This window comes from Anarrhichthys ocellatus, unplaced genomic scaffold (genome assembly GCF_004355925.1).
Source record: "Anarrhichthys ocellatus isolate YVR2014 unplaced genomic scaffold, GSC_Weel_1.0 scaffold35, whole genome shotgun sequence".
NCBI classification, from domain to species: Eukaryota; Metazoa; Chordata; class Actinopteri; order Perciformes; family Anarhichadidae; genus Anarrhichthys; species Anarrhichthys ocellatus.
In genome coordinates, this window is record NW_022280065.1 from 2,682,960 (window position 1) to 2,707,241 (window position 24,282).

Consider the following 24,282-nt stretch of genomic DNA (forward strand, 5'->3'; position numbering starts at 1 on the left):
GGCGGAGGCATGTTGAAGACCTGCAGCGTTCAACTTCACTACCTGTCCTGCACAGACAGGGAACGCAGCGGGACACGCGCCAGGTGTCTCTTTACTCTTTGCTGAAAAGTTCTGACAACAGTTTTTGCGAAGAGGACGACATGTAAAATTTTAAACCCTGACTGATAGGAAAGAAAAGAAACTCTCCACAGCTATAATTTCTTCTTCACTGTTATGTGTGGGCTCGTCTTTCCACTGACAAGATGAGCGGCGGCGTGAGGCGGACTGAGGGAAATGGAGAAAAGGACAACAGAGCTAACGTGAGTGATGCATACAACTGTCTTACATGTTTAATTAAAGAGACAGTTGAATCACTGTCTGATTGAACTTAACTTAAATGTGTCTACGGTAGTCAAAAATACGTTTCTGGTTAGTCAGTCCCACTTTATGTTCCCTGTATTTCTGCTGGACTAAGGTGATTCACTTTACGCACAGCTGTGATGGACGGGCTAATGTGCGCTAACTGACTGTCCTAGTTTACAGAATGTAACATATGAAATAACATATGAAATAAATGTGTATGATCCCTGTGAGACATTTGAAAAGCAGAAATTCACTTTTCAACCAACACATGATGTTTAAATACATTGTCTCATTACATGTGAAAGCAAAATGTGCTTTTGATTTTATTTTTCTAAGAGTTTGAATCATATCCAACACACCTTTCTTCTTCTTCTTCTTCGTCCTTACAAACTTAAGTGTTTTTAAGCTTTACTCTGAAGACAAACAGGAGCCTATAGAGCTTGAGCATCATTCTAATGGTATTAAGTACACTGTGACTGTGACATCATTTAGTCATTTAATGCCTGAAGGTGTGGCGTAGTTTAAATCAAATGACTGCATTTTAGAAGGCAAGTTAATTACTTGATATATACCTTTATACTCTGACAAAGATACAAGTAATGCCATGGCCGCTGGATGTGTCCTAAAACAAACACCTTTTGCATGTTATCTATCATTACAAAATAGCAGTTGGGACTGCTTGACTACACTACTTGTTGCATAAATTCAGCGTCACTTATTGGATTTTCCCACAGAGTGACTGTGTTTCTGTGTCACTGTGTACATGGTACTTTCACTGGAACTTTAACCCACTTTGTGCCTTTGAAGAGACCGTGTGGAGCCTGTATTTTAATGTGTGTGCTCAGAAAGGAAAAGCCATTATACCTTCACAGCATAGCCGACTGTAACTTGATATGAGAATGAATCGATATGTCGAAACAAGTGAAGTAAGAAGTCCCTACTTCAAACGTTGTTAGAAGTAAATTAAATAATGATACCCTCCAGACATGTTTTAATGGCTTGAAAATAATTGTATTTTTGTATGCCATCACAGAACATTATTAAGTTAATCCTTTTGTTAAGGCTCAGTTAAGAATACATTTACTTGATGTTCCGGAGAATTTACAGAGGATTCCATGACAGGAGTTCCAAAGAACTCAATACGAGACTTGTTCGCTGGTTGGTTTAATAGAAATGTCCTCTATTCATTGGCAGTCCAAGAATGTTTCTTTTTTCTTTGAGTGGCATGAATAAGAATTGTCAAATGAAAGGTGAAACATTACTTTTTATTGTGTTAAAGTAATTGACAGCACTAAGCCATTGAGTCAATAGGTATGTACTGTCACAATGGCTCATGATTCAGAACCAGGATGTTGGCATGAATGGACAGATCCTTTGTTTCTACAGAGATCTGGCAGGGAGAGGAGAAATACAGTCATGCCTAAAATAAAAACGCATGTTCCAAATGCATTTTTGGCAGTTTCCAGCTTTGATGGGCTCTGACTGTGCTTCAACAAAACAAAAATGAAAAAAAATATGATTCGAGTAGGCTTTTCATTTCATTTCATTGGCTGTAAGTGAAGTTAGTGATTAATGGCTCTATACAAATTAACTTGACTTCAGTTCACTGGTCCTTTTACACAGCAATGACACTCTGTCGGAGGTGGCTAAGGAGCATTTTGTTCCTGTCTTTAGTGGCGTGATCTGTAAACATCAACTTTGACCTTGCTTGCCTTCAGTTCTGCAAACCACGATTTCCACTGGGAAACCTATTTCCTCCCACTTACACACATTTAGGAGTTAAATACTTTTTTTCCGGATCTTGACAAATTACACTGAAGTTAATGTGTGTTCTCTCATAGCGTGAGAACACGCTGGGAAGAGCTACAATGACAAGGTTATTGAAATAACTCAGCTGCAGGGTTGACTTACATGGCTGCATAAGAGAGATCCAGTCTGAGCCTTTTGTGTGTGACACTGACGTTGTTAAATGGCATGTTTGCACTGCTCGTATATCAACAAAAGGATAAACAACTAAATATAAATAGAGTGCTGACGCATAGTTGTAGGCCTACCCTGGAAGTTAGTATCGCCCTGGTTTTCTTGACAAAAAGCCAATTGGATTTATTTATATATGCTTTGTTCAGCAAGATAATCTTCACAAATGAACACCTCCTTTATGATTCTTTAAGAGTGGATGCAATCGGCAGAAAAGAAAACTACACCGCAGACACGTCAGTGCGAGTTTAACGAGGCTGGAACGGTGGACTAGTTGGCGTGATGTCATTTTTCAGTTTCATTTAGCCACTTGTCAGCAACCGCGTTTTTTTAAGACGTATAAAAGCTTCCACATTTTCGAGAGGGGTATCTACTGACGTATTTTACACCCTAGAACACAACATTAAAATCTCTGAAGCTTATGCTAACCACAGGCCACATTTCAGGCATCTAACCAAAAACCCACTGACTTCAAGACGAGGGAGCCAGGATTCAGGACTCATCCCTGCAGCACTCTATAATAACGTGATACATAACAGGACGTTTAGTGCATACTTGCACAAATTGAAAGTCTGCTCTTTGTGTAAAGAAGCATGCAAAATTCAAAAATGTGAGGTACACTGTATGTGAGACATAAGGTCATACATTTAGAATATAATACGCTAGTGAAGAAACTATAAGTCAACTTAATGAACAATAATTTCGGTAACCAATTTATCATTTGTAAATTTATCATTAAAACAGTCAAACATTCAATTGTTTTGGAATAGTCCAAAACACAAAGATATTCAATTTACTATTATGAAAGACTAAGGAACACATACATATGAACATTTGAGAAGCTGAAACCAGAAAATTAGGGTATTTTTTCTTTAAAAACATTTTTAATTTGGTGGAATGAATATCCAAATAGTAGATCGGTTAGTTACGGCTCTAGACGAAACAATGAATCATCAACTTAAAAAACAACAACATATAGATTTGATATTTTAATATTTTGAGTGATTTAGTTGCAGCCCTATAACACTTCAAATTGTAACGAAAAAAACATTCAATTTGAGATCGTTTCAATGCTGGAAGTTCAACGTTTTAAGTTTCAGGTAGTCAGAGACACATGGACGTACACACGCGAGCATGGACGTATTTGGACTGTGGCATTTGACTTTTGTTTGCACAGTTTTGTTGACACTGCACATACTCAACGTGCCAGTCACTGTTGTATAAAGACTCTTCATTAATCTCTCTTATATAACTCGCACCACACATTCCTCACAGTGCTGCTACCTACCACTGTCACCATGTACCAGATAAATGAAGCCATCTTCAGCCCACCGTTTTATCTATTGATCACTTATTGTCCGGCTAAGTTATGTATCAGTGTATATTTGCATACATTTAGGCTACACTTAAGTATGATAGTTGAACCTAGTCACTCATTTTCTCATTGACTATTTGATAAAGATTAAAGCCTAGTTCCAGACCTCTGAATAAATAAAAAAAATAAAAAAGTAATTTCAGTCTGATTATCAAACTATAAAGATGGCTTTCAAACTGTCATGCAGTTTAGATTCACCGTCAACAAACCTCTTTGCTCCGGACAGTTTATTATCCAATCAGACAAATGTTCCCTTCATTCTTTCCATTGTGTATTTGGCGCTGCAGTCCTGCAGGGGAGGCTATAGCAACCATGTGCCTCCTTGGACTGGCACTGTAGCTCTCTGACTGGAGAACAATCTGGAGGGAAAAAAGGGTTGGGCAGCTGGCGGAGCCTCACCCAGCCATGTAAGGCAAGACGTCCGGGGCTTCCCACGCTCTTAGTCACAAAGACACAGACGGTCTGGATCGCAGCTGCCTGAACATCATTGGGAAGAGTCCCCGACAGCTTCCTCTGCCCAGGTAGATATCAGAGGGATAAAGTAAAGGGTTTGCTTTTTAGGTTAGTACAGGGGGAAGTGCATGATGGTACCTGTGGGTGTAGTTTTGTCTGCTTCGTTACAGTGTTTGCTTTTATGATTCATGTCTTCATTGTGGAGTTGTCATGCTAAAAAAATAAAGGGCTAGTTTCCCACACACAGATTAAATCAGCCCAAAGAGATACTTAGAAATATCATACACATAAGAGACATTAGTTTACCCTTTATTTGATTCATGCAAGGCACTATGTCTCTTTTTGTATGTATTTTAAGTATCAAACATCCATCTGAATTAGTGCGTTCATCTCCATTTCATTCACCATCTGAATGCAAACGTTGCCATAGAGTTTGTCAAGACAAAATGCAACTTTAAAACTTTTCATAGTCACTTCCTATTTGTTAGTTACTGTTCAAGAGTGACTCAGTTGTGTTGTTTGTGACACATACCGTTGGTATTAATCAGAAGGGAAGAGTTTATAATTAACATGTGCGACGTGTGATGGTTCAGAGTGGGACTCGCTGATATCAGCAAGTTACCATGTTTAAAGTGTTTTACGGTTTTTCTTATCATAATGTGTTGCTCTGTAATAAAAGTAGTTTGTTTTGACTGCACTCAGAGATGGATGGACTTTACACTTTGCTGTGATCTCTGTTGGCACCTGGGAAAGGAATGTAGATACTGGTGTTGGTGCAAATAATGATCCACCGTTCTACTTTCTCAGCTTGTTAGAAAGGATTTAGTACATGCTATGTCTGGTTGAATTGTTGTGTGTTCTGCAGTTTCAGTCAGCCTGTAGTACAGCTGAGCACAGCAATGATCTCATCTCCGACAGCAGTCATGGAGGAGCTTGTGGCTCGATAGCTGGGATTGGATGGTCGTGTATTGATTGTGGGAGGCCACTGACTGGTATGAGGATGCTCTTGTAGCCCAGACACCCCAAATCGGTAAACACGAGTCACGTTGGACGGATGTGTAACTGACTGTTTTCATATTAGCTGCAGCTCTAATGCAGTATGGATGAGCTGCGTGTTTTTTTGTTTTTTTTGTGCCTGAGTACCTGAGTGTCAGAGATATTATCTCCTCTAATCTACTTCACTCTGCTCTACTCCTCTTCAAGTCTACTCTGCTCTACTTTAAAACACATTGTGTGCTCTACTCTGTGCTACCCTGTTCTTTTATTGTGCATAATCTACTTAACTCTTTTTTTACTATTAGTCGATCATTTAAGTCAATAAATATAACATTAATCGTCATATTTTGGTGAGTAAATTTATTGTTGAAGTCATTTCTAGCAAAATGTCAAACAGGACTCAGTTTCAGCCTCTCAATTGTGAGGATTTGCAGTCTTTTCTTTATGTTATATAGTAGTCAACTAAACATCTCTGTGTTTGGGACTGTTGGTCTGGGGAAGAATAAGACATCTGATGACGTACTTTTGAGTTTTAGGAAATAATTATGGGCATTTTTCACAATTTCTGGCATTTTATTGACGAAACCATTCATCAGTTTATCAAGAAAACAATCTGCAAATGAACTGACAATGAAAATAATTAGTTTCAGCCTTCTTGCACTTTACTTTGAACTCGCTCATCATAACTGTCTCGTCGTTTTGATCAAATTCATTACCTGAAGTACATTAAATACAGAAAAAGTTTGGATTATTTGCAGCGTGGAAACAATATTACTGTTGGAAATAGCAGGGCAAGAGGTTACTTTGTGATACATTCATTTGATGTTGCATAGTTTTCACAGTAGAAATATTTCTGCTCAGTGTTATGCCAGACATGTTTTTGTCTTTTGATCTTTATCATTTGATTCATGAGAATCTGATAACGAAGATTTATAGTTCAGAGGGAGAATCAATTGACTGTAATGGAACAACAGCTGAACACCTCAGTTAACGTCACTGACTCTTCCCAGGAATTACAAACAAATGGAAATTAAGCATTTCCTGAGCTACAGCCTAGTGGATCAGTACAAAGTGTAAGATGTATTCAGCATAATAATAATAACTTTATTCATAAAGCATAACCTGTTTACTTACATATTCTTCGTGCACATTTGCTGACGTAAGTCTGTTTTTCGTGTCAATACATGAATGTAGGAGCTATGATGTCAGGACTTAACAGTTAACAGTTGCTAATTATGTTAATTGTTGGACAGGCCAGGACCACAAAAGTATGCACTGATTCATTGTTCTAACTTGGAACATGACGACATGCACATTCCATTTGACCGTAATGACACCTAATAAGCACATTTTGTAGGAGCAGTTCATATGTATTGGTTTGGACTGTTGTCATGGTGCTGTGCAGTTTACCTCTGCAATATTTTTTTAGATTTTTTTGTGGTGACAATGTTTAACAAGCAGAGATTGCCTTGGCACTCAGCGCTCGGTGTCTGCGCTCACCACAATATGATCTTATACAGGGTTGGCACTATTAAAGATTCATTTGCATTCTGGGAACCAAAATATACCCGTGATCTGCCTACAATGTACTTTTATGAAAAAAAGATTATTATCTGTAAACTATTCTTTAAACGTGCTTTTACTTTGAAGCTCTGTGGATGAGTGGCGGGCACTTGCCAGAAACTTGTCAATGCAGTGTGCTCCAAAGAAACATCAAGCAAAACTAGCGTGCGGTGAGGAGCAGGACGCTATGTTCCTGTGTACAGTAACCAGCTCCCAGTGCATCTCTGTGCCGCGATCCTCTGTGGGAAGCCCTCAAGCTGTCGCTCCCTTTGATCACAGAATGAAATGTCGGCCTGCCTGTCACTACCTTGACTGTGATGGTTTTCAGGCATCGCAACAACACACAAAGATCTGCTATTCGTGCAAAACCATTTGCATGCAAAGCAGCAAACCGGTCGCTGACGTAAGTAGCCACATGTGACGTGCCGGGTCGCTCTTCTTTGGCCTTAAGCCATACATTACTGTATGTGTGTCGACATGACTTATGGGAGGCATGTTCACATACACACTCTAAAACCATAAAAACACAGAAGAACAAAACAATAAAAAGCTCTCATATTGACATAATAACTTACACACAGGACATCTACAGGACATTTTGTTTGTGTTTCTTCTTTGCTTTTGGGTAATAGATTATGGGCCATTTGATCTGATTGCTATCTAATTTACTCTGTAGCTGACGCCCACACAAATTTGAATTATGGCCACTGATGTTGATGATGATAGCACCCACTGCAGCACCACAAAGTAAACCAGCCTAAGAGTTTTTATAATTCTGTAATGACTGATAATATCCCTTCATTCTTCTCCTCGTGCACTGTATGGTGGAGGCACACAACAGCCACAACAGGTCCCATATAAGCTACACATACATATGAGCACGTACATACACATGCATGCATACATACAAACACATAACACCACATAGAGGCCAGGCTTAAGCATGAGTTGGTGATAAGATAACTATCAGCTGTTACATAACTCTGCTGTACCTGGACTTTTATCCTCCAGCTAAACTGGAATTAGTTTGTCAAAGAGCCAAATGGTTTGTTTTCTTTGCACATTCAGAGGAAAAGCTGCACAATTTGTGTTGAGCCATACCTCCACTTACTTAAATGGGTGTTGCCGAGGAGGATTAAGTATTGTTAAAGCAAATATTTGCTTTGTAAAAAAAATGTCTGGTAAAAAAGGACCAGCTGAGTTTAAGGGCTTTAATTTGACTGTTAACTGATGTCAATTGTCATTTCAGTTTTTAAATTGAGATACGCTGCAAATTTGTTTTTAGCTTTCCATCCTGCTGTGTAATTTATTCACTATCTACTGGATTATTTGTTTGTCACAACCATGCTCGGTATGTCACGACCCGGCTCAAAAGGCCGCAACATGAGGGAGACAAGACGAGTTAAAAGTAATAAATAGACATTTATTTAAAGTACAAACGAACAGACCTGAACTGAACTAAACTAAACTAAACTAAACTAAACTAAACTAAACTCAAACAAACAAACAAACAGCCAGGTCCTCCGCACAGGAGACAGCAAGGAGATGCGCAGAGAGGCCCCAGCCACAGAAGAGGGGCAGCCTTTATAGCTGGGACCAACCCAACTCAGGTGTCGCCCATCAGTGGCCGATTAACATCCTGGAAGACAACCTGAGAGGAAACAGACACAGACCCCTGGTGGAAGGGAGGGGTCGTCACAGTCACTGAAACATAAAATCTGAATAACGTGTTTTGTGCCACAGTTCAAGAACATTTTACGTGTTGAAAAGTTATGTACTCTATTATTGTGTGCATTAGTCCGTTTGCAGTGGATGATCTTAAACGCTCTTGATAAATAAAGTTCTACAACATGAAACAAATCCATAGCACTGGATTTTGATGTGATCTTCGTCTAAATAGATATGATTAACATAGAACAACATGCACCTCCAGTGAAAGCCTATATTTACTATCAGGGGTGTCTCCATTTTATTAGGAATCATTTTGTTTCACTAATTAAGGCAACAGGAGAAGCCGGCGCCCCATTCAATACAGCTTATGATCAACAAATAAAGGAGCTATAAACAGAATAATCACCCATCCTGTGGGGATGAACACAAACTAGTGAGTATGTCGTTGCTATTTTATATTAATACTTAGTTTTTTTAAAGTGAAGTTGTCAAAGCATGTATGAGACAATTCTCACATGATCTGTTTTTATGTCAAAGTTGAATGGAGAGTGACTCACCACTCACGCTGTTTTTAGTGTTGGTATTTCTGGCCCTTACTGTACCGGACTGGTTTCATTTTCTCCAGTGAGTAGACCGGACTGTTTGGTCATAACCACCAGACTTCCCCCCCCCCCCCCCCCCGGAGGATGCAATGGAAATGTCTCGTCTGTGTCGGTTGCTAGGCCTTGTAGTCAAACAGTGTGGCATCCACAGAGGAACTTCAGTATGGGGAAGTTTTATGACAAAAAGAATGCCTTTTCTTTCTTGCCTCCACCCTCTTTCTCCCTGATGACATTCATTTTAAACCTCTCTCCTTTCTCTTCATTGGTTGTTTCTCTCAAAATCCCCACAGCTCTGTTGTGCCCTCATCTTTCATTTCATTTCAGGTCCAATGCAGGCGGCTTAGACTCACTCTACAAGATCAGGATCAGTCAGGCTGCACCTCGGAGCGGCACAGCAACAAGGTACAAAATCAAAGAGGAAAACATTTTTGTTGTGCTGTTTACTGAATGAACGAAAGTACAACTTTTTTTTTTTTTTTTTACTGAATGTAGGAGAGCAGCATTGCAGTAGTGCTGCCACAGAAACCAGAGGAGCAGGAAGAAACACTAATCACTCCCAGAGAAGAACAAATTGAAGTCATAAAGGTATGTGAGCTTGTTTTGGTGTTTGTTCCTATAATTGTATGCATGTGCGAGCCAGTCCACCTATCCATGCTTATTGAAAGTATTTGTGTGCTCACCCGTTTTATCCAACACACTCCTGTCATTGTGGTTTCCAGGTTTATCTCGAACCCCGTCTAGAGGCAGCGGAGAGGGTCAAAATGATGACGGACGAGGTGTCGCAGATTCAGGAGGTCAGTGTGCGACTGGAGAACATCTGAGCGAGTGTGTCTCCGGGTTGAATAAGGGGAAGGGCATTGTTTCGGCACAGAACAATTTTTGTTTTGTGTTTTGTTTCTAGGTGAGGTACTGTCTGAAGACTCTGAGACAGCAGATGGCTGCCAGGCAGAATGCTAACAACAACAAGGTACACACCGTCTGCATCAAACATAAAGACGTTTTGATGAATGTTGGGCTGAAACAGTTAGACGAATAATTGTTTGGTCAATGAACGAAAAGCAAAGGTGCAGTATACGTCTTGTCAAAGTGGTGGACGTGAATGAAGGAAGAGGATTAACACACTCAGAGTACTGCAATCTTATTGGTTGCCTTATATCTGTGTGGACTAAATCTCTGAAGTCTCTCCTGACAAAAGCGGCGGACATATTTTCTTCCTTTGTTTGTGTTTTGTAACAGCAACTCATCGACTGTGCAACTAATCGTAAACGCAACAAGAACACGATGCATGACAACATTAACTGTAGTGTTTCTCAATGTGTTGTGTTTACTTCAAGTTGCAGTGCTGTGATCTGTCTGGGCCACTCTAGTAGTTGTACATTGTGCGAGTAAAAGGAGAAATGAAGCCCTAACTCCACTAACCAACCGCTGTTCTCCTCTTCAGTATCCAGCCAATGGCTCCAGAGTCAACCTGTCCAGCAGCCAACCGGCTGTCAGCAACATCAACACTGTTCCCACTGAGTCAGACGCTCAGGTGAGCCTAAAACAATACAGCCTTCTCTAACTGATGTTTGCTGTGCTTGCGTTTATAATCTGATTATTCATCAGTTTAATATGAATAAACCACGGGGAATAGCGGAAAACAATTTCAGCTGAAACTAGTTTGAATGCTTTCAAATGTGTATTTAAGTGACAGGCACAACATCCATTATGGAAAAAATGTCTGGCCCTCCAGCTGTTTCGCATTCAGACAATCCAACTGCCTGCTGCTCCAAACACAACGGTGCCAGACTCTCTGAAGCTCATAACAAAACTTACCACACACACAGCGAAGGGCTCACTTACATCCTGACTAATAGCGAGCACACACACACACACACACAATATTGTATTTCCCTTGCATTATTCTAGCCTCGGCACATCACAACATCTCCTGTAACACGACACCATAATCTACCAGGGCAGTTGAGTCAGAGCAGGGAGGTATTGTGGCTATCCATACCCAGTGACCTGTATGTGTGGTATGTAGGTAACCAAGGGTCAATTTACACTAAGTGCTGTCATGGTTATACAGCAATGCAGAGTGCATTTTTTTGTCTGGGAAAAGTATGTAAGTTAAGTTATTTCTGCACAAGTTACCGTGCGTCCAGCTTCTTGTCTAAATGCCTTTTGTTACCTCCGGGTTGGCCAAACAGCCTTTTAAACACGGAGCAAATAGCCTGTCAGCAGCCGCTCTTCTCTGTTTGTCAGCGCCAGCCTTGCCCTCGGGTTTAAGTGGTTTGCCAGATTAATCCTGATTGAGCGTGTCACTTTCTGTCTGCCTGCACTCTCAGGTCGGAGATAATCAGGAGGAGAGTGTGAGGCTCAGGGAGGCGACCAAGCGTCTGTACGCGCAGCTGAAGGAGATGGAGAAGAGGCATCGGGAGGAGAGGGAGAGACTGCAGGTCTGTCTCACGAGACGAGTAACATGACACGCCTTCCTGTCTGCGGCTATGACTCACTCCTCTGCTGCTGCCTTGTTCCTTTAATCGCCCTCATTATCTGTCTTATCTGTGGATTTCATCCCTCATCCTGTGATCCCCCACTGTTTGGGTCTTTGCTCTACAGCACATTCATCTGTCAGGTCATGTAGGGACACTAACCACAGGCTGATCTGTCGAGCACTATCCTGATGGTCTAGTACTAAAACCCTCCTTTACAGTTAGTGGCAACAGCACAATTATATTAATACAACAGGCAGAGACGTAGAACCATTTTTAGTTTCAACCCTAACGTGTCATTTTATTCAGCTGTATTGCAAGTCATCAGCAAATACGTTTAGGTTGTGATTCAGAAACGATCAGAGTAAATATACAACAATGTAAGAAATGCCACTTCCAATTACACAAACCAGCTCTATACAAAATATTGTACTCCCAAAGTTAATTACTGGGATCAGGGAAACCCACTAAGTTGCTATCTGAAAACACGAGCAGTCAGATAATCAGAGGTTTTAAACTAACTAAACTGAATTAATAGACTTCCCTGGTTTAACTTCCATCACTCTTGTGCAAATAGGGATAATAAAGGCTAAGGAGGATCTTGTTTATCAAAACATTGCCTTGCAAAGAGCAAAAGAGAAATCAAGTATTTATTTGGAGCCTAAGAGTGTGCAGACCTCCTTTGTGCCCTGCTGTTAAGTATTTTGTGACTTACACCTGAGTATTTTTGCCTGGATGTGTGCACAGTTGGTCCTTCTTTAAATAGGGATTATGGCCTCACTCATTTTTGGTTTAACTTCCAAATAAAGTGGTTTAGATAATCTGGGTATTTGTAGGCTAGCCCCAAACAACTGCAATGTGACAGAGGTCTAATCAGCCAGAGTAATTGAAAACACTCATTGTTTGTGTGTGCAGAGCTTTTAATATGGTATCCACCACTACTTAATTACAGGAAAACCCCAAACAAGGTCTTACTCTGTGGCTCTCCTAACAGGCTGAGTCGCACGAGTATGGTGTTCGTCTGGCCGAGCAGTCTGAGCAGCTGCAGACGGCGGAGAAGCAGTCGGAGGAGAAGGGTCAGCAGGTGGAGGAGCTGCAGAGGCTGCTGGGAAGCATGGCGATCGAGAGCCGCAACCTCAAAGACAAGATGGCGGCAGGGGAGGCAGAGCTGCTGCAGCTCAAAGCAGACAAGGAGGGAGGGAAGGAGAGTGAGCAGAGGTGAGAAGAGAAACAAAGTGATGGGACAAAGTACAATCATTGGTACAAATAAAGGAAAACTCTGTATACTGTACACAATGATGTTATGTTTCACTCTTTGATGTCCTGAATTCATCCTCATTATACATCTTCTAACATGAGACAGTATACCTCCAAATATAATCTTAAAATAGATTACTTGCTTCCCAGGGTGTAAAATACAAATCATGGCAACTAACATGACCTCCACTTCAGTAGTTTTGTTAATATATGGCTTTACACTTCATCCATTTGCTGTTAGTTTGACAGAGTTTTCTCACATATTTGTGTGTTTGCAGGTGTGAGGAGCTGGAGAAGGACGTGGCCATTCTGAAGGAAAAGATCCATCACCTTGACGACATGTTAAAGAGTCAGCAGAGGAAAGTCCGCCACATGATCGAACAGGTACTTATGCACACAAACAGGTTGACTAGCAGTGCAAGGTGCACACAGACACACACACACACACACATAATGAGCTCTCCGGTGCCCACAACGGCACAGGAAGCCATTAACAAGGAAATTAGATTTTGAGGAGGTGGACACATAAAGCGTAATTGATGTGCAGCAGTGAAGTCAAGAAGAAACGTGTGGTGAAAACAAAAAACTCACTCGTCATGAATAAGTGATGCCACGTCTGCTCCTGTAGGAAAAGTGTTTCTCCTGAGCATATCTCATTGTTTGTTTGTGTTTTGTTTGTTCGCTCTATGATACAGCTGCAGAACTCCCGGACTGTCATCCAAGAGAGAGATCGATTCATCGGGGATCTGGAGGAGAGGGTGGCTTTCCTGCAGGCTGAGGTCAGGAGCCTCGTAGTTAGAATCTGAATTAATTTTCGTCTGACATTTTGATATAGTACATAATGTGTGTTTTTAGTTGTCCTTTCTTCGCTAAAGCTTCAACACTTTTCCAACCAAGTAAAAGCCGAAAAGTTGTCCTGCATGTGAAACATTCATAGTACTTCTCTGTGACGGCAATGGTGCTTCTTTGCACACAATGTAACGTCTTTAACCCCTTTCCGTCTGCAGAACAGAGAAATGCATGACCACTTGGAGTACTTCCTGGCAGGCCAGGAGCCTCCGCCCCCGACATCCACTGAGAAGAAGCCAGAGGTTGTTTACAGGTAAGCTGCTTGTTTTCTTATTTACATTAAGAACGCTGATTTCCTACTGAGACGGCGTCTTGTCTGCCAGTCATGCTAAATTCAAATGTCCACATAAACCTCAAAACATTCAATTATTTTCCCCTGTTCTGTGCAGTAAAACAATCACACCAACGACACACACCAAGAAAGCCCTCCCGTTCATCAAAGTCATCGAGATCAAGTCCTGAACGGAGTGTCAACCAAAGGAATGACCAGATGGAAAATAAAGTGTAAATATATATTTAACCACCCATCGGTATGTAAAATGTAGATCTGCAGTGATTTAACAAAAGCTGGCTTAGCAGACCTCATGGTGACAAAGCACATTGGTCCTTTGGTTAGTACCTCCATAGTGCTCTGTATACATTTACTGCATCCCTTCAGTGTCAAACAGAATCTAAAAAAGGAAAGAAGAATTCAAACTAGGTTCCAATGGTAGGAGGAATCCTTAAAAGATACAAGGAAGGAGCTGTGCAATGCAAAGAGTTTTACTGAACGTCTTACATGATATACAAAGACACAAATCTGTGCAGCATGTGCTTTGTCAGCAAGTCGTAACGATGCAGTGGCAGTAGCCAGAGTTCAGTAAAGTTCTCTGTGTTTATTTGTATCCACCTCCACTTCTTTCCCATGCAGAAATAAGATGTGTGAACAGCTCAATGTAAAAGGTGGGTCGAGATTAAAAACAGCTCTGTTATTTATTTTTGAATGTCCCTGTTAGACACACATTTAGACAAATGTACAAATAATCCACTGTGTTGAGTGTTTCCAGCACTTCTTCATCCTACAGCCTCTTGACCTATTGACCTCAGTTCAGGGTCAGATTCCTCAGTGCTTCGCACCACAATGCCAATGGCAGGCATGCAGTTGGCTATGTCATCGTTAAAATATGAGTCGTGTTTAACTTAAATATATTTCTCTGTACAAATACAATCACAGTGATAATGCTATTTTATATATTAGAATTTAGACCTTTTTCTTTTTAGCTATGCTGATAAATACTTATTTGAGGCTACCTGTAGAGATGCGAGCTGATAACAAGATTTATTTTCTTATGTATGCTGCCAAGTGATGCCTCAACACCCTTATTACATACCCTGCCTGTTTTGTGGTATAATATTGCATATTTAATAACACCGGTTCAAACTTACTGAAATCGTTATACATTGTTTGTATGGCTGTTTTTCTGTAAAATACTTGGACTCGTGGATGTACATTTTGATAAACTACCCATTTACTGTGAACACTGTAGATAGATACATTGAAGTTCAGTCTGTTATTTCAATAGAATGAAACACCTGGTTTATCTGACTTATTTGTTGTATCTCTGTTGTTGCATCTTTACTCTGTGACCTTGTACTGCCACCTAGTGGAGATATTAAAGACACTGAAAAAGAAGACGTGAGTTGCAAAGCTTTTATCTCAGAGTTCAACCACACATAAATACAAATCGCACAATATCAATGAAATAAGTTATGATGGTCCGTATAAATATCTTACATATGCACAAACACAGTAAATCAAAACACTCATATTTACATTTGGACATTTTGAACAAATCCAGTTGACTTGCCATTAACTTTGCTGTTTTAAAAAAAATGACAATGCAAACCTTGCCATGTGGGCTACAATCATATTTGTCCTCTGGACATGTTCATTAGTTCCAAAATACAAACTAAGGCCTTGGGTGAAATGAGAGGGGAAAAAAAACACCTTGTGACTGCAAGATTCTAACAATTGTTATAAAAAGAGACAGTTCTTTGAAATTATCTGAAAAATTGTGTACCTTACGGAAAGGAGAAGTTTTCCCAACTCAATTAGTGGGTGCATTTTAAAGCTCAACTTGAAAACAAAATTACAGTACATTACAACTTTATGTTCTCCAGCAGGCTGTTGCAGCCGTTTGTCCACACAAACATTTTGCGACAGTCAGCTGTAGCAGCGATCTCTCACAGGGTGCTCTCCAAGGTGTTGTAGTTGTCTTTGAAACTTTTGAGCTCCAGAAAGTGTTTAGGCCTCTTGCTGCGCTGGCCAGTGGAGGGCAGGTAGGTGACCTGGATGGTGGAGGGAGTGCTCCGGACAGGAGAGCCTGTCAGGTCCTTGGCTGCGGACTGATGGTGCTGGTCCAGGCTGGTGGTGCTGGAATAGGCTTTCACCCTGAGGGAGGGGAGAAGAAAAGGGGAGTTACTAATATACAATAACACTAGTACACATAATAATCTTCATGGATATCTAATGAAATAGCAGTGTGTTAGTAGTAGTAGAAACGATTACATGTGAAAGCATACACTAGCTCCAACAATGTTTCAAGTCTGGACCAGTGGAGCAGCACTTACACATCAGCCAGTTCGTTGAGAGCTTGCTGGTATTCGACAAACTCAGCTTCCCCAAACACCTGAAAGAAACGGTTAAAGTCAAATCTGTAACATGCTGCAACATGTTAAACTGTTAAACCCATTATATTCATATTTTCTTTTCATCACCCAATCCAGTCACACACAAAAAACACTCGTAAGCACCCCAGTCCCATGGCGAGCGCTGTCGTAGCCTTCGAGTAAGCGGTCAATGAGCGGGCTGCGGCTGCTCTTGATCAGAGAGTGGGAGTTGCGCAACTCCAGCAGCCAGTTCCTGAAGTTGCGTCCAGTGAACGCACTGGGAGATCGGCTTATCTCCTGCAGAGGAATCCCTGAGGTCCAAACAGGAAGGAACCACAAGTGAAGGTTAGAAAAGATGAAACTTCAATACTTCACTAGAAAAAACATGATTTGGTATTTGAGTATAATACATCAATATAAAAACTAATGACTTAAGAAATCCATTTTTAAAAACATTGGAGATTAGCAGATGAAAGGTGTTTGAACTGCTGCTTCTCCATAAGAGGTAATCGTTGAAGTGATTTTGAGAGAGAATAACCGTTATGCGTGTGAGAATAATAGACTGAGTTTATGTGATGAGATGATGATAAGAACAATGCATGCACCTGCAAAATCAGTGAGTCCGAGCATCACGTTTGACTTCTCACCTGAGTCACGGATGGCATCCAGAGCTTTCATTCTGTACAGGTAGTTGTAGCAACCTGTGAAATATAAACATAATACAAATACATAATAAAATACACATTTTTTTGACACATACGTGCACTCTAGGTGTACGTGAGATTCAGGTGGCAACAAGATGAGCTGAATAAGGTGACTGACTGATTTGTGATTCCTGCTCCAGCCTGTCGTCTTCCTCTGATATGAGACGAGGTTCGAAGCGGATCTCGTGGACCTTGGACAGCATGGAGTCAATCTCCTCCCTCAGACCCTAAATCAATTCACGAAGAAAATACACAGACACGTGAACTCTCACTCCAACGGCAGCTACTACATACAGTAGTCAACTATTCTTTGGCAACGCAAGAGGTAATCAAACGTATAAAAGTGGAGATCCACTTTACCTTTGGTGCGTTGTGGCCAATGGGTGCATGGGGTCCTCTGCGGGATCTCATTGCGAAACGCATGATTTGCCTTTTGACGAAGATAAACAGCAGCACGAACACCTGCACACAAGACCAGACGTGACGGGACAGGGCTTTAACGTCGGCATCATCACACGAGTACATATCAGCCAGCAACTAAAACAGAAACGTAGCGTCACGTACCAAGCTTCCATAGGCCATAACCAGAACAACATTAACCCCTGACAATGATTCTGCCATGTTGTCTGTCCGTGTGTACGTTACAGTTTATCCACAGGTCCGTTAGCTAACCTAGCGTACAAAACTTATCGTTAAACGTTATGTTACATTAGCTTGGTAGCTAACAGTCGGTTGTCCATCTTGAAAAGAATGGCCACTGCTGCACATACGAGAAGTTGTTTATTAGCTTGGAAAATATGTTTTTACAAAAAAACTATGCTGAAACAGTGCTGATACTCATCTATGTGTTCAGCGGCATCATGCATGAAGTAAGAAGTGTAGCGTTTGCTTGTGCTAGCTGGGAGCAGTGCGCGACAGCGACTACTGATTTGCGACTCTTCAAATTACCGTAATAACTGTAAGGTGGACCAGTCAGGTCAAACAACCTACACGTAGTTTAATTAACATTTCTTACAAGATTTAAAAAAGTGTTTTTCTTTTTTTAGCCCCAAGATGTCACAGGACCCTAAAACCTACTGCTATCTGTTTTGTTTTGTACCATGTGTACCATGTTTCTTTTTTTACAAAATTTGATTACAAACATTAAAGATAATTTTGCATTATGATTTATTCATATGTTAGTGGCCCAACTGTTGTCATTAAAACAAGCCCTTTACAACAATATAACTGCACTTTCTACTGGATTATATATATATATATATATATATAACATTATTATAATAGTATTACTAGTTGTAGTAGTAGGCTACTCGTCGTAGTAGAAGTAGTAACAAATCCAAAACTATTTTATCTAGAATTATTTTGTTTACATTACTTATTTTCTTGTATTTTATACAACATCACAATATTACATATTGTTGTATCTTTATAGCATAGTGAGTGTATATAAATAACACATTGCATATACTAAACCCATATATACTTAATTTGATGTATATTGTATTAATTATTCATGCTTGGGCCTAAACATTTATTTATGTAGCACACAAAGCATGACTACAATAAGCCTCAATAAGGATTCCAGAGTTGCTCAATTATTTGCACAATCTGCATTATCTGTGTTGTGCATCCATGCCACTGACATGTCCTAACTCCGCTGATAATATTAAACTAGTGTGTGATGACATGTTGTGGGTCCAGTTTCCGCGAAGCGCCCTACAGACCACGTGACGTAGCTCTCCGTGGTGTCAGAGTGGAAAAGAAACAGGTAAATTCAGTCTCTCGCTTATTGTGCGAGCGAGTCGGTTCGCTATATTGCCCCAACTTAGTTGTATCAACTTGGGGTTCAGGAATTATATCCTGTCCAAAATCCGAGTAGAAGGTCGACAACGAGACCACTTGTCGGCCGGTTGTGTAGCAGTGTCTAATATTGAGCCGGGTTTCTGGTCAGTATCGCCTGTTATTTATTTTCATTTTAGCGGCCTGTAGGCCTGCCTTTAGCCTCGGTCTACGTTGAGAGCCCGGCCATCAGAGATGTAGTGGCGTTAGAATGTTGTAGAGTGGTGGTGTAGTTTGTGAAGCGGCTACTTTGCTAACATAGCTAACCGGCCAACGTCGCCAACCTGTGCGAAACGACGGTAGTTAGTTAAATTAGCATGGCTAACGTTCGTTAGCAGACAACTAGTGATAACCGAGTGGCACGGGCGTCTTTGGTTTGGTCGAACATTACAGCTACACTGCTCGCCTATAGATGATTAGCTAATTAACTTGTGGCTATCGAGCTAAGTCGGCTAACGCTAACAACTAAGCGTTGTATAGCCAATTCTCGACACTCCGTTAGCTGGTTAGCTAGCGTCTGTTAGAATTAGCCTCGTTGTCGCCATGAGGTTAAGCGGAAGCCCACCCAGACTTCAGAGCTGTATGATTTCCCCTCAAGTATTAGCGAGTTGGCTAGCATTTCGGCCATGTGGCTGGCAAAATGGAATTAGATATGTTGGACGGGCCCCGGCTTTAGGCTAGTGTGTGGGTTAACGTTAGTACAAACAGGGTTTTACGTAACGTATGCGAGATTAAGCAGTTGCTGTCGATAGCAAGGTTAACAATTTGCTATCGAAAAAGATGCAGTCGGATGCGTGAACTGTGTTTGTATTTTGTCTCTCGTTTGGTGTTCATAACAGGGCAGATCTATTTGTAATAGGTTTGTAATCGTATACTCGTGTTTCACAATATGTAACGTTGGGTTGACTAAACACCACCGAGGCTATTTTGATATAGAAAGCGTTGCATAATGCTCTGAAGAGTTAAATACGCTAACGTTATGCACTTGTAAGCCGTGACTGCATCACCACCCAGTGTACCATGACTTTTGCTTCGCGGGTCAGACCCGCGGCTAGCTTCGGTTTTAGACATTGCCTTAGAAAGGGGCTGAAAACACCCTTTGTCAACGTCCGGGCGTCTCTGGAAACAAAGCTGATGCTGTCTTCTTGATAGCGCTGCTAGCTACCCCCTATTAGGCAATAATAATAATAAATAACAATGCACTTTATTTGTAACGCACTTTTCATTTAAAAAAATCTCAGAGTGCCACAGAGCCAGTACATAGTAAAAACATAGTTAAAACAAACTATAATAAAATAAATAGTAAGCATAAAATAAGCTACCAGGCAGTTTGAGGAAGTAGTATTCAAGTGCACCAGACATGTACGTTATGACAAAAATAGGTCATAGTCACAGCTCTGTAATTCCTCTCTCATATGTCTCTCCTCAGGTGTTATTCCTTTGTAAATACTGTTATTTGTATATACTGTAAATGATGACGTCCATGGGTGGGAACCGAGCCCGGGGCAGCTGGGAGCAGACACCGGGCCAGACACAGAGTCAGACACAGCACAAGCAGAGGCCTCAGGTACCCTCACTCTCACCACCTGTCTCACTACCGGGATGCACAGTGATGTGCACCAGGGTTGAGTATAGGCAAACCAATTTATTACTCAATGTCGCTTATTTTTTTAGACACAGTTTCTACAAAGCTACGGTTACATAGTACAGACACCAGCAATTAAGATGTTATTATTCAATATAACTTCTAATACAAAAAGCATAATATGCTGTCTAAGAGGTTGTGAAAAACAATACCAGTTAAAACCTTATGACATTGTCTTTTGATGAGATTCATAGCAAATAATGTATTACAGGATAATCGATACCTGTTGACACCATATTTTGACAAATCAGGAGAAGAGTCCCTAAAGAATTCCCACCTGCCACTGGTGCAGGTCACTGAACATTTCAACCAGCCACTTCATCTTTTTGTCTGCCACCTGTGAAATCTTTAATTTGGGAAAGGATTTAAAAATATTTATAATATATTATTTCTTAATATAAGGATAACCTTTATGCCATTGTCCAACATTTTTTCCTGCGTTTTGGCAGGTGCTAATTTCATTCCCAGTGCTTTCTGTTAGATGCGAACATCTTGTATAGTATATAGATAGTATTTGTACACAAGTTGTTGTTGAAGATTTTGTAAATGGCTAAATATGAGTTGTTCTTTCTGGTTTTGCAAGAATGCAAATCTTGTGATTCTGTTTGTTATAAATATTCGGTGTTCGCTTTTCTTGGTATAGGCTACTGCAGAGCAGATCCGACTGGCGCAGATGATTTCAGACCACAACGATGCAGACTTTGAGGAGAAGGTCAAACAGGTGAGCAAATGCACAACTTTTTGTCCTAGTTCTGTAGTATTCAAATAGTACTATTCTGTGTAAAATGTGTTAGTGTGATATTGATCGGAAAAAAGGCTTGAACGACGTCTTTTTTTATGGCACAAGCTCAGTTATGAGAAATGATGAAAAATGTCATTTCTGGCAATAAAATTTAGTAGTAATAGTTGTAATAGTACTATAAAAGGAAGACACAGTATGTGATGGAAGGGACTAGGTTGTGGTGGATGAATGTGTCAAATCACCCAATAGACTGGGGGTTGAGTCTCGCGAGAAGGCTATTTTTACACTAACATGACTTATATTCTGAATAAAAAAAAAAAAAAATATATAAAAAAAATGCAGTTGGCTGCATACAGTGTGCAATGTGTGCCAAGTTTGCGTGCAAATAGCATTGTTGGCTACAGACATCTGGGAGCTTGTCTCAGCCATGCTATATATAGTATATAGTATATACACGCGGGTGTAAATAGCCACACTATTTGCCCACGTGCAAATAGTGTTTGCATCTGACACCTGGGTGCTAATAGCATCTGCCAGAAAAATAAAATAATTAAAATAAATATATAAAATAATTGAAGTGCCACCCTGGATATCACCGGCTGCTCTTATTAAATGAGTCTCCGCAATTTCAGTTAGTAACCCTTTGTTATAGCTACTTAAGTGACCAAGATGCTCAATCCCTGCTGTTAGCAGGTATACTGTTCTGTAGCTAACCCAGTGTTCGGATGTATGTTTTGTTATTTTATTTTTTTAAAACATTTGGCACAAGTGCCAGAAGTGTAAGCCTGGAGTCACCTCTGTCTCATCATGACACTCCTTCTTTTGCAGCTGATTGACATCACAGGCAAGGACCAGGATGAGTCTATGATCGCACTGCACGATAGCAACGGGGATGTCAACAGAGCCATTAACGTGTTGCTGGAGGGTAGCCCAGACACTGTGAGTATTGGCTTTGTGTGAGGGCTTAGGGCCGTCAGGGTCAGATCCTGGAGAGATCAGTGCTAATTTGGGTTAGATAACTATGATAGTGGACTTCAGTTTCCACTGTACGAGTAGGGATCCTGTGAATACAGCATTGTAAGAGCGTGGACAGAGGCAGGTTTTCGTAGTTTAGACAAAGTAGTATGTAAAGGTAAAAAAATGCAAAAAGATATTCACCGTAAACACATTTTCTCTACTTCCCCTGTTGGTCAGTATGTCAACTCTGCATGCCCCGAGTGTATTATTTTTACTGACCCTTTAGCAAATGTATTACCGTCTCAATTACGTTATCCAAGTAAAAACAGTAATGGACTGATATTTTAATCTATGACCAGTTCTTAAAAAGAACAGTGTATGAGTTGGCCTTGCTTGCGATTGAATCCAGTAAGTGTGGAAATGCGTTTTGCCAGCACATTAATCAGACCTGATAAGGGGTTGTCAGCTACCTGCATTGTCAAGATACTGGCTCAGTGTAGAGATTTCTTAATAACCAGTTAGCTCACTGGCTGACCAGCCGATTGTCTCAAGTCAATGCTATACTGACCACCAGGCAACTCTCAACATCCAACCTGTTTGTTTATGAATACATTTCTTTTAGTTGTGGTCATATTTTTGGTGGGTACATTTCCCTGTTGATGTGGCAGTGCTCTATAAAATACTTAATTTAACCTTCACTTTTCGTCAGTGGTTGTTGTTTTTGGTCATCGTGACTCAGTACAAAGTCGATGAGTCCAGCAGTGTAACGCTGTCTTTATTTCTTCCTAAGGACTCTTGGGAAATGGTGGGAAAGAAGAAAGGGGTGTCAGGCCAGAAGGAGACTAGCCAGCCAGAGACCGGAGATGAAGGAAAAGAGAACCGGGAGAAAGGAGGAGAGAAAGATGTAGCACGTCGCCGAGGTGGAGCTCCACGCAGGGGCCGTGGAGCCAGCAGGGGCCGAGAGTGTAAGTGATTACCATTCTTTAACTATGGATTCATTATATTATTTTGAAGGTATCTTTAAAATGAAGCCGAACGAAGCGCTGATGCAATCAAAATTGCAACAGGCACTCTACTATTACAACTCGAGATAATTTCCTCTCTCGACACTTTTCACGAATCAAAACAAACGCTGTACTTGTGACCCGTTAATGGGCACACAAGAGCCCTGTAGGACTCCTAAATGTATCTGCAATTTGTGAGACAGTTATTTGTCAAATAAGGCTGTATTTTAAAATCAGAAGTTCTCCAGTGTTTCAGCAATGGAGGCTTTCAACGTGAAGAAGCGGTGAACGTGTTTGGTTTGCATCAACATTAGCTCGTAAACTTGTCTCAAGAGTTTCTTCTGTTCGATTAAATTGAGATTAAAAATGTTGCACATGTGCAAAAAAATAACTTAAAGATGAAAACAGGGAGCCTTTTAAAAATTTTGAATGAAGGGCGACTTGGCTCTGATAGAGAACCATTATTGTTGATCGTTTCTTTCTAAACTGTAACCAGTCTAGTTTATATGATTATTTTGACATGCTGTAGTGTCTAAATTTGAAGCTGTTCTCTCTCCAGTTCGTGGTCAGGAGAATGGCTTGGATGGAGCCAAGGCTGGAATAGCTGGAAGAGGTGCAGAGCGCGGCCGACGGGGAAGAGGCAGAGGAAGAGGGACCGTTGGTAAGTGGCTGTAATCCTCTTCAGACAAAGTCGTTTGTGAAAGAAATGTTTCTCATCAAAACGTGTCGGTATCTGGGGAGGGTTTTTATTTTTACTTAAACTGCCGGCGTTTTTTTTCTTGTGACATTAGTTGTCACGGTAAGAAACTGAAGTAACCTCTTATCTCCCCAGGAGTATCTGGACGGCGAGGAGGCAGATTTTCTGCGCAGGGCATGGGGTAAGAGAACACCTGTGTTGCCTAAAACCAGAGGGCCTTTTGTTCCACTTTTACCTGTTGCCATGGTCACCAGAGAGCAGGACCCCGGCCTATTGTTTAGCCTTAATCCAAAGGAGGGAGAACATACATCAGCCAATGGGATAGAGCAGCGTGGGCAGAACAACTGTCATGATGTCTAATCATTTTATTTGGCGAGAAATTTTGATGGATCCACTCGAGAGGGTGTCTCTGCTCTCTGGCCCTAGACTGCAGCATTGTGTGTGTGTGTGTGTGTGTGTGTGTGTGTGTGTGTGTGTGTGTGT

General features: G+C 40.8%; 3 protein-coding genes across 15 annotated transcripts in view; 2 read left to right on the plus strand and 1 right to left on the minus strand.

Moving 5' to 3' along the window:
- The first annotated feature begins 19 nt into the window (after nt 1–19).
- Nucleotides 20–15,234, plus strand: tuft1b (tuftelin 1b). Its single transcript, XM_031866604.1, has 12 exons — nt 20–299; nt 9,304–9,381; nt 9,472–9,564; nt 9,699–9,773; nt 9,881–9,946; nt 10,421–10,510; nt 11,310–11,420; nt 12,451–12,674; nt 12,992–13,097; nt 13,409–13,492; nt 13,721–13,815; nt 13,952–15,234. Exons 1-12 carry the CDS (start codon nt 243–245, stop codon nt 14,022–14,024), a joined length of 1,152 nt encoding a protein of 383 aa, XP_031722464.1. The 5' UTR covers nt 20–242; the 3' UTR covers nt 14,025–15,234.
- A 4-nt stretch (nt 15,235–15,238) lies between these two features.
- On the minus strand, nt 15,239–17,835 carry LOC116393899 (uncharacterized protein C1orf43 homolog). 2 transcript variants are annotated; one of them, XM_031866606.1, is made up of 7 exons: nt 17,480–17,835; nt 17,276–17,377; nt 17,034–17,142; nt 16,859–16,912; nt 16,356–16,522; nt 16,173–16,231; nt 15,239–15,993 (listed from the first exon to the last, which is right to left on the minus strand). In XM_031866606.1, the coding sequence occupies exons 1-7, from the start codon at nt 17,534–17,536 to the stop codon at nt 15,786–15,788; spliced, it is 756 nt and encodes a 251-aa protein (XP_031722466.1). In that variant the 5' UTR covers nt 17,537–17,835; the 3' UTR covers nt 15,239–15,785. The 2 variants fall into 2 exon arrangements, with proteins under 2 accessions (XP_031722466.1, XP_031722465.1); XM_031866605.1 differs by having other exon boundaries at nt 16,817–16,912.
- A 768-nt stretch (nt 17,836–18,603) lies between these two features.
- The window catches only part of ubap2l (ubiquitin associated protein 2-like), a 25,285-nt gene continuing 19,606 nt past the window's right edge, over nt 18,604–24,282 (plus strand). For 10 of the 12 annotated variants that reach the window (XM_031866461.1, XM_031866464.1, XM_031866469.1 and 7 more), the window contains exons 1-7: nt 18,694–18,861; nt 20,184–20,321; nt 21,043–21,120; nt 21,970–22,080; nt 22,889–23,063; nt 23,662–23,763; nt 23,935–23,980. In XM_031866461.1, coding sequence (XP_031722321.1) covers nt 20,226–20,321; nt 21,043–21,120; nt 21,970–22,080; nt 22,889–23,063; nt 23,662–23,763; nt 23,935–23,980 — 608 coding nt within the window. In that variant the 5' untranslated portion in view covers nt 18,694–18,861; nt 20,184–20,225. The other 2 variants (XM_031866463.1, XM_031866462.1) reach the window with 2 other exon arrangements.

Bases quoted from the DNA above. Each gene is read 5' to 3' on its own strand.
- tuft1b (XM_031866604.1), top strand. From the start codon at position 243: ATGAGCGGCGGCGTGAGGCGGACTGAGGGAAATGGAGAAAAGGACAAC. The intron at 9,774-9,880 runs GTCAGTGTGCGA...TTTTGTTTCTAG, and splicing joins AGGTGTCGCAGATTCAGGAG to GTGAGGTACTGTCTGAAGAC. The intron at 13,493-13,720 runs GTCAGGAGCCTC...TTCCGTCTGCAG, and splicing joins TGGCTTTCCTGCAGGCTGAG to AACAGAGAAATGCATGACCA.
- LOC116393899 (XM_031866605.1), bottom strand. From the start codon at position 17,536: ATGGCAGAATCATTGTCAGGGGTTAATGTTGTTCTGGTTATGGCCTAT. The intron at 17,378-17,479 runs GTACGTGACGCT...TCTTGTGTGCAG, and splicing joins TTATGGCCTATGGAAGCTTG to GTGTTCGTGCTGCTGTTTAT. The intron at 15,994-16,172 runs GTAAGTGCTGCT...CCCCTCCCTCAG, and splicing joins CTCAACGAACTGGCTGATGT to GGTGAAAGCCTATTCCAGCA.